Genomic DNA, 9,499 nt, shown 5'->3' with positions numbered 1-9,499 from the left:
CCCAGTATCACTACCGGTACAAACACACTGTTCCTATCATGATTACAGGTACAAACACACTGTTCGTATCGTGATTACAGGTACAAACACACTGTTCCTAGTATCACTACCGGTAAAAACACACTGTTCCTATCATAGTTACAGGTACAAACAGACTGTTCCTAGCATCACCAGCGATAGAAACACACTGTTCCTGAAGGCTTTGTGGTGTTCCCTTGCCTGGAGTTGTAACCATCAGCTCTTCCCAGAGGTTTCCTTAGTTACAACCTCAGTCTCTACAATGCTACACCTTGTGCCAAACGTAGACATTAACGGTGTATGTCCCCCTTCCCCGTCACATAATATCAAACAAACAAAGATATAATCTCAGTCTAGGAGACAGATGTACCCTTGCATAAAACACAGACAGAAAACCTTGTACTGGACTTGTTGAACCAGGCTTCGTAGCAATCCGGTAGCCATTCTGTGTTTTCACAAGGGCTACTACATCAGTAACATGCAGCCTTTCAATTTATGCAGTGGTTTCTCTGGGGGAATACCACAAAACGTACTGTGTTTCCTCCCGTAAGAGTAGGTGTGAAATAATGCCATGGCTCTCCATTATCTTCATTCAAGTGTCCTTTTTAAGGTACACACATAGGAGCAGAGGGAAGAGATTGTGTGAACCTAAGAGAACTCCCAGTAGAACAATGGTTTGCTTTATTGGGCAGGTCCAGACTGGCTTTTGAAGCTTGAGCCACTTAAACACACACACACACACACACACACACACACACACACACACACACACACACACACACACACACACACACACACACACACACACACACACACACACACACACACACACACACACACACACACACACACATACACACACACAGAGACGCTGCTGTGAGGAGGAAGTAACCCATCTGTCAACTCAATCAGTCATAAACAGAGAGAGAAGGAGAGAGAGAGAGAGAGAGAGAGAGAGAGAGAGAGAGAGAGAGAGAGAGAGAGAGAGAGAGAGAGAGAGAGAGAGAGAGAGAGAGAGAGAGAGAGAGAGAGAGAGAGAGAGAGAGAGAGAGAATAGTAGATTGGTATTTGAGCTGTGTAACTTGTCCCTCCTTTAGGTCCCAGTGTACACGCATGACTGACACAACTTCCAAAGGATATTATCCAATGGGAGCAGAGGAGACCTGCACTGGAATGGAAGGTGGGCAAATTGGAAAGCTGGTATGGCGTTCTACAAAACTATAGCTCACCTATCTATTTGTCTACCTGTCTGGCTGTCTGTCTTTCTGTCCAGATGGCTGACTAGTTTATTCCTGTCTGTTCTGTTACATCTGGTTTCAAAGCAAATGTTATATCAATCAATCTATTTACTAAATGGTCATATGCACAAATTGCTGGCCACAATTTATCTGACCTATAACCCCATCTCCTCTCTGACCTATAACCCCTCCTCCTCTCTGACCTTTAACCCCCAACCTCCTCTCTGACCTTTAACCCCGTCTCCTCTCTGACCTTTAATCCCACCTCCTCTCTGACCTATAACCCCCACCTCCTCTCTGACCTTTAACCCCCACCTCCTCTCTGACCTTTAACGCTGTCTCCTCTCTGACCTTTAACCCCCAACCTCCTCTCTGACCTTTAACCCCGTCTCCTCTCTGACCTTTAACCCCACCTCCTCTCTGACCTTTAACCCCACCTCCTCTCTGAACTATAGCCCTACCTCCTCTCTGACCTATAACCCCGTCTCCTCTCTGACCTATAACCCCACCTCCTCTCTGACCTTTAACCCCACCTCCTCTCTGACCTTTAACCCCCACCTCCTCTCTGACCTTTAACCCCCACCTCCTCTCTGACCTTTAACTCCCACCTCCTCCCTGACCTATAACCCCACCTCCTCTCTGACCTATAACCCCACCTCCTCTCTGACCTATAACCCCACCTCCTCTCTGACCTATAACCCCACCTCCTCTCTGACCTATAACCCTGTCTACTCTCTGACCTTGTTAAGTATTTTAAGAAGCTGTATTACCCTCACATAGCCACAAGGGGAGCAAGACCTTATTGGAGGCTGCTCCAGCCACAGATAGCAGCACCTCTAGATAGGTGAAGAAGCCGAAGCCATTACGTCACCCCGGCCACGCCCACTAGGCCACGCCCACTTGACGTCCACTAGCGGGTGATTTGAAGTGCAGAGCCCAGAGATCAATAGGGAGACGGCGGAGAGCCACCGAGCTTAGGCCCGGGGGCTTGAAGTAGATCACGGTATTTTCCTCTCCACGCGTTAGATACAATTCCCTCCCTTAAGCTTCATAGTTTACCATACCGAAACATGCCTACTTTAACAATAAAGTGAGTTAAAAGCAACCCGGGATTGGACTATTTTCTTCGAAGAACTACGTAATAACCTATCGCCCCACCTCCTCTCTGACCTATAACCCCACCTCCTCTCTCTCCTCCCCTCCAGCTGCCGAGGGCCTCCAGCGGGCAGTGGAGGGGAGGGCAGCCTCGGATGAGGAGGAGGAGGACCGGGAGCAGGGCATGAAGGAGGGGAGGGTGGAGGATGGTGGCCGCTGTTGTCTGGTGGAGATGAAGAAGTTCATCAATAGGCCACACACCTGTGGCCAAGGGTGAGTCTCCACAGGCTACACACGCACACGCGCACGCACAAACACACGCATGCACTCACGCACATACCCACACTAAAGCACACTGAAGCACACACACTAAAGAACACTAAAGCACACACACACTAAAGCACACTAAAGCACACACACACACACACACACTAAAGCACACTAAAGCACACACACACTAAAGCACATTAAAGCAACATATGACAGCGATCCTCTTCTTTTCTATGTAGATGTCAGAATCCCGTCATGAGGACCCTGCTGTCCCAGGACCCCCTCCAACACCAGAAGCCCTCCAGATCCTCCAGCAAGGACAGGGGGCGTGGTGGGGCGGGACAAGCCCAGCCAGAAGAGGTGGGACCAGAGATTAGGCCGACAACACATGGAGAGAGGGTTGGAGCAAAGACATTAGTCACAGCAGGACGTTCAGTATTTAGGTGTAATAGTTATATGTATTGGGGTGGCGTCGTGGGTTTACTCAGGTTTAGGTCCTTTGGCATGGACCCTAACCCTTTATCAATGAGTAGAGTACATGGATGGGTGGATGGATTGATGGATGGATGGATTGATAAGTGTGTTGACAGATAGAGAGGTGGATAGGTAAGTGGGTGGATGGGAGGATCAGTTCTCGGGGACGGTCTGTTATTGGCCCCAGGTGTGATCTTCATGCCTTGTTGTTGACCAGGGGCCGACAGGTGAGGAGGCCTCGGGGCCCGGGGCCCCCCTGCAGGTGCTAGACCGGTCCCAGGTGGCCCTGCTAGAGGAGAAGGTAGCTGACGCGCTCGCCCTGCTACTGCAGCTACGCAAAAAGGTACGGCGTTTCTTTCTCTGGAATTAAAGGGGTGATATCATGATTTTTAAACTCTGCCCTTTGCTTTAGACTTTATAGTCACTATTAGTCATGTATGTCATATATGCCAGGATATGCCATTGTTTTAAAAGTCCTCCAGTATGACTGTGGCAGGCTCTCCTACCTAGAGCCACCTTAAGGAGCTTCGCTGCTGTGTAGTGGTGGGATGAGAGGGATTGTGACCATAAACTCTTTGATATCTTAAAGAGCCATTGTACTAAAATGCTATTTTTTTTTTGTTTCAAACATGATCATTTGTCATATATGATCGTAAATATTGTAACCTTCTCCATGTTATCACTTTTACGGAAATAAGTCCCTCATTTATAGAAGGGTTTAACCCTATGTTCCTGCCATGCTCCACAAAACACGATGTGAACGTTCCATTCTGCTGCGGAGGCATGTGGCGTTCTTTAGTGTTCCTCACAGACTACTTTTCCCGAGGTCGGCTGACGTCAAGAACAAGGGGCACCGCACCAGCAGCGCGGTGTGTGTGGACATGTGGAGCTCTGTCTGGGCGGCGTGTGTGTGGAGCTCTGTCTGGGCGGTGTGCGTGGATCTCTGTCTGGGCGGCGTGTGTGGAAATCTGTCTGGGCGGTGTGTGTGGACGTGTGGAGCTCTGTCTGGGCGGCGGTTGACTGCGATGTCTACGAGAAAGATGGGTTTTATGAACGCATATATATATAGTAGTACAACGACACGGTGGGGATGGTAAAGCGCTGTCTAAGCAGCAATGTTGCTGATTATAATGGTCATAACAGTTACACAACGATACTAAAAAAGTATCATAAAGTTAACGTTGGTCGTAGCCATGGGGATAGAGAGCCCCCCTCTTTCCTACAACTCTCAGCCCAAACACTTTATTTTAAATCACATAGTGTCTGAATTCCATGTGAATCAGTGGGCTCAGCGGCTCTCCAAGTCCGACCCTGATGTGGATCTCTCTCCAGAACATTTCCTGCAGGGCTGTGGGGAAGACCTCCGGGGAGGAGCTGTGCAGCAGAAGCAGGCATGGTAGGTTCTTTACTCAAATAATGTTTCGGAAGATGGTTGTCCACTGAATGTGCATGAATTCATTCAATGTTACATCAAAATGGTATATGTTTAAGTGGTGATTTGTGGCAGTCCCATTTAGAACCCCATGTGTTTGGGGAGCATTCATTGGGGAAGCGATTCGTGATTGAAACGTAGGTGTAGGCCTTTCTAAACCTTGGTTTGGAACCTCTTATTCCTGCTTTCTGCTCTATAATATGTCCATGTTTCTGCTTCACTAAGACCCCGCCCAGATGATCCAAGTGGCGGACGCGCTCTGTGCCCAGCTCCAGCTCTCGACCAATGAGATCGCGCAACGTGAGGATGGTTGCCATGTAGCCAATGAGGAGGGCGGTGGAGGAGGCGTGGCTACGTTTGGGACGCACACCAAACAGTCCTCTAGCTGCCAAAGCAATAGCAGGGGCATCAACACTCTAGTCATCTCCTGTTAGCGGCACACACAAACACTGTTTAGGTAGGCCTACATCTGTTTAAAACTGGTAACTGTTTTTAACATTACTGCTTTTTATGTCATCCCTACACTCAACGTTGACGGCAAATCATCTGAGTGTACGTGATGATAGATAATAGCTCATGTTAAACCATTTGCAGAGTTATATTATTACTTTATTATTCTATTTTGTGTATATATTGGCTTTACTGGAGGAAGATCATGGGCACCCCTGACTACTTATTTTATCTTACCTCTAAAAGCCACACGTGTCCTTATTCTGAATTATTCGGAACTCTATAAGCCTCTACTTTATAAGCATATTTTTCCATGCCAGGGCTTTGAGACTGTACGTGGATGTACGAGGATCATGTAGTCATCTAGTAAATGTCTTAATTTATGTTTTGTTTATTTTAAAGTTTTTGTATATGATATATATATTTTTATTTACCAGATCACCAAAGCTATTGTAATGTATTAAATGATGTATCCTATTTCCTTTAAAGGATTAACCCTGAATACATTGACCCAAATTGTTCTGATTAAAACTATATAAAATCTAAGTGAACTTTGTTTTTTCAGTTAATTTTGTGTCTCTGCTTTATTTTAGTGTTTCGATTTCGATATTTAGTGTTAACATTAAATAGGGGCAATTCTATATTCTCAGATACCAATGAAGACACAAGGCCATGGTATGAAATAATAAAAGTCCTTTATTCCAGCAATTCACCAAGTCTTGCAGGGGCCGAGAGAGCAAGCCTTCTGGAGAGGCTTGACAATGCAGTCCAGAAGCAACACATGAACCTCTGCCTGAGTATACATACACCTTTTTTTTTGCTATTATAATATATTAGAAGTTTGTTATGGGACATTTTTAGAACAGAAGGCCAGTGATATTGTGTCGGTAATCTATATGGCTACCTGTACTTGGCACGTAGTTCCGTGGGTTGGATGTAGGTATATAAATGGATCCTTTGGGCTATACACAACACACTAATTGTGCTCAAAATCATTGGTTAACAATAAGTTTAATGGTTTTAGATTTTATAGAGTTAGATAGGACAGTTTGGTCTCCCTTGATTCTCAGCTATTTAGCTTTATAAACCCAAATATAAAGTGATAATTACAACATCATAATCAATCTACTGCACACCTGTTAATGATAAAAGTGAATTAGAGAGACACACCTCTGTGGTGCGCATGGCTCCTGATTGGTTCACTTTAGATTAAGCCCGCCCTGATACATCTGAACATAGGTTCCCAATGCAAGACAAGGGTGTGTTTGTGGGGCTATTTATCCAACTACTGATCAATTGAGGCTAGCTACAAAGTTTTGACTGGCCCATTGCAAAAAAGAGGGAAAACATTATTACATAAAAACTGTGACATAGAGCTGTGCCAAATGAAATGATAAAATAAACAACTTATTTATAGAATAAATATAGTATGTACAATTTTCTTTGTGTGCATCTAAAAATAAATAGACAAAACTTGCCCCACAGAAGTATTCACAACTTTCCATTGAAAACAAGGCAGGGTGCTAGTACAAGGTTGTAAAATAGAGGTGAGAGGATACAGATCTCAGACTTTCTGAACACAGGTTTATAAAGGTCTGGTTTCTATCGGCGCCTGGCTCTTTGATAGCACAATCCACATGGAAGAACGTCAGTGACTTAGTTCACAGTGATGCCCCCTGGCGCCCGTTTCTATATTACAGTATTCTGAACGGGAGTAGCGTCTTACAAGTTGTTTTACTTTGCTGTGGATGTTTTCCTATGTTCTTTACACGAAGCAATTAACAGAAGAACAAAAATGAAATAAAAGTAACAAAGAAATTAAAAAGGTTGCAAAAGCCTCCAGAATTGACTCACAATACAGAATTGACAAACACTAATTTATAAAATCAAAAAGAAAGAATAACAAAAGGACAGGATTCTTCAAGGTTTTGCACATCCATGGTATGTACCCTGCATATGCTATTTTTTTGTGGACCCTCAAAACAACACATATTTCTGAAAAGATGTGGATAGGTCAAGCATTACATGCAGGATTTGACCTAAACAAAGAGATTTCTCTCTGGTCACATGTACTCGGTACAGTCGCTCTGGCACTCGTGCTTTATTTTTCTTTCCAAGCATCTTTGTTCTGCCTGACTGCTATGCCTTACAGAGGGCAAGACACTGTTTATCAATCCCACAACGCCTTCCAGCCATATGGAAACTGTATATGTGTGTGTGTGTGTGTGTGTGTGTGTGTGTGTGTGTGTGTGTGTGTGTGTGTGTGTGTGTGTGTGTGTGTGTGTGTGTGTGTGTGTGTGTGTGTGTGTGTGTGTGAGAGAGAATCTGTGAATGTTTCTGTTGTTTTAGAAAAAAGGCAACTTGGAAGTATGTAGCTTGTATCCTGGGTGAGCAGGTTACAACAAGGGTTTCCAGAAACTAGTGGTTTGTCGCGGCTTGTGAGAACAGTGTGCCCAGGAAGGTCTCATCCCGCCGTTCAGGAACAACAACAATTAGAACATTCTGGAAGGCAAACCTTCAAGCCTTGAACAAGTGTAAAAGACAATAGCAGACATGCAAATGAAAGCTTCAGGGGAAAGAGTAGGCCGACTAAAGGGACCCCACATGGTTAGATAATAAGGTGGCCACCTTGGTTCAGTGAAAATCATGAAGGACAAATTAAATTGAAGTTGGTATTTAACAGATCAAAAGGTCAGATTTAATGAAGATACATTTCTCTATAAAACATCTGATTAGGTTCACTTTAATTTGGCTCGAAGTGGCTAACCGACATCGATCGTACAGGCCAACTCAAATGATTTAATTCACATGGAACACAAAAAGGTCCTTACATTCCCAGAAATTACCCGTGGTCCGGAGTGGAATACATTGGCGTATAGGACAGGAGAAACGTTTCAAAGTAAAGCGCGACCAAAACACGAACTGATGGCAGCCCTATATGCTATGTATCAAGGGTAAGGGTAGGAGGGTTAAGACACTTCTAAAGGGGAGGCCCACACTCACCATCTTGATTCTAAGGCCAACGTGACTCCCGGTTTTAAGGCCATAGTGTGAATGAGATTAAATCATTATAAAGACGATACAATAGCGGGAGAAAGCTCTGGCATAGCCCTATATAGGCTGCTAAATTACAATAACTAAAATTATTACAATATATTTCAAATTTTTATTTTCTATAGATAAAAGAAGCACTTAGTGATTAAGCATTCTACGCTTGTCTGTGCGTGTATTTTAACATCTGTCAGTTGCGCTGTCAAATTATACATTGTTTTTTCAAGTGTTAAAAGTTTATCTCATCTTTACAAACAGTGCCATCATCCCCATTGAAAATAATGAGGACTGGCTTCAGGAAACAGAACAGACAGTGATTCATATCAAATTATCAACAACTAGAATAATCATTGTCAAAAATAAAGTAGAATAAGGAGAACAAACAGTCGGTAGACTCTGGTGTTTAGTCGTGTAAGGGGCCGTAGAGCTGCAGTCAGTGTCTAAGTCTGGACGGTTTGGCTGGGTTGAGATGCCTTCATACACAATGCTTCCCCTGGTTAAAAATGTACTCCCACATATGTATGCAAGGGATAATGCCCGACGAGGTGTCGATTATCAGGAATTAATGGTCGACGGGGGGGCGTGAACCGTCCGACGCGCAGCGGAGGACTGTTGCCTCCACGAAGTCCATTAATTGCTGATAATGGACACCTCGAAGGGCATTATCCCGCTTATACCATGGTCACTTGCCAAAGTAAATAAATTAAGACCATTCATTTATATTTTCATGCGTTTTACAATCCAAATATAAAGTTTTTCACAAGCCCTAACTTTGTTTCCCTGGTAATGCCTGAGGGTTTGACTTATTCCTGGAACAAACATTACCCTCCCGTAAGGTTCTTATGCAACAGATCGTTGTTCACTCCTCCAGTAAATAGGACGGACCTTGGCTACGACTTGGCAACGGGAGGTATTCTAGTCCACTCAGCTATGAGCCAGAGAGCTAACGTTATGCGTTGTACTATATTTCAAAAGTCGTCCCAGCCTTTATGCCACAGATACTCTAGGGTCTATAGCATATAACCGCCTTGTCTGATTACAGTTTAATTAATTTTTTACAATTTACCAGCTCTCGTTAGGAGGCTGAACAGACAATTTGACTGGAACTACTTAGCATGTGTCCGTATATCAGGAGTTAATGCACACCCTGCAGCCAATCAGAATCGAGCATTCCCCCAGACCGTGGTATAAGTATATATATATATATATATATATATATATATATATATATATGTATATGTTGTATTTTCCTTCACACATTGAGAAGTAGGAATGATTTCTCAAGATGACGTCCATTGCTAAAGATTCTGCTGAGATGAGAAGCTTGGTTGAGGTCAGCCCTTACGTATGTGCTCTCCACATCATGTTTCAGGCTGATCGGGAAGGGTCTGTCACTATGCAAGCTTGGGTGGTTGTTTGGATGTGCTTGTCTGTGTGTGTGTGTGTGTGTGTGTGTGTGTGTGTGTGTGTG

The 9,499-nt window shown here is 44.2% G+C and overlaps 1 protein-coding gene across 6 annotated transcripts in view; it reads left to right on the top strand.

The window, feature by feature from the left end:
• si:ch211-112f3.4 (EF-hand and coiled-coil domain-containing protein 1) overlaps positions 1 to 6,840 on the top strand; it is a 10,345-nt gene extending 3,505 nt beyond the window's left edge. For 2 of the 6 annotated variants that reach the window (XM_030350635.1, XM_030350640.1), the window contains exons 4-9: positions 1,116 to 1,198; positions 2,462 to 2,624; positions 2,861 to 2,981; positions 3,313 to 3,438; positions 4,428 to 4,491; positions 4,753 to 6,840. In XM_030350635.1, the coding sequence (XP_030206495.1) occupies positions 1,116 to 1,198; positions 2,462 to 2,624; positions 2,861 to 2,981; positions 3,313 to 3,438; positions 4,428 to 4,491; positions 4,753 to 4,961 (766 nt within the window). In that variant the 3' untranslated portion in view covers positions 4,962 to 6,840. Of the gene's footprint in view, positions 1 to 1,115; positions 1,199 to 2,461; positions 2,625 to 2,860; positions 2,982 to 3,312; positions 3,439 to 4,355; positions 4,492 to 4,602; positions 4,731 to 4,752 lie in introns of those variants that run through there. The other 4 variants (XR_003976045.1, XM_030350664.1, XM_030350649.1 and 1 more) reach the window with 4 other exon arrangements.
• Positions 6,841 to 9,499: the final 2,659 nt, after the last annotated feature.

This window comes from Gadus morhua, chromosome 1 (assembly GCF_902167405.1).
Source record: "Gadus morhua chromosome 1, gadMor3.0, whole genome shotgun sequence".
NCBI lineage: Eukaryota > Metazoa > Chordata > Actinopteri > Gadiformes > Gadidae > Gadus > Gadus morhua.
Note: the sequence above shows the minus strand (reverse complement) of the source record. Positions and strands in the feature narration are given on the sequence as shown.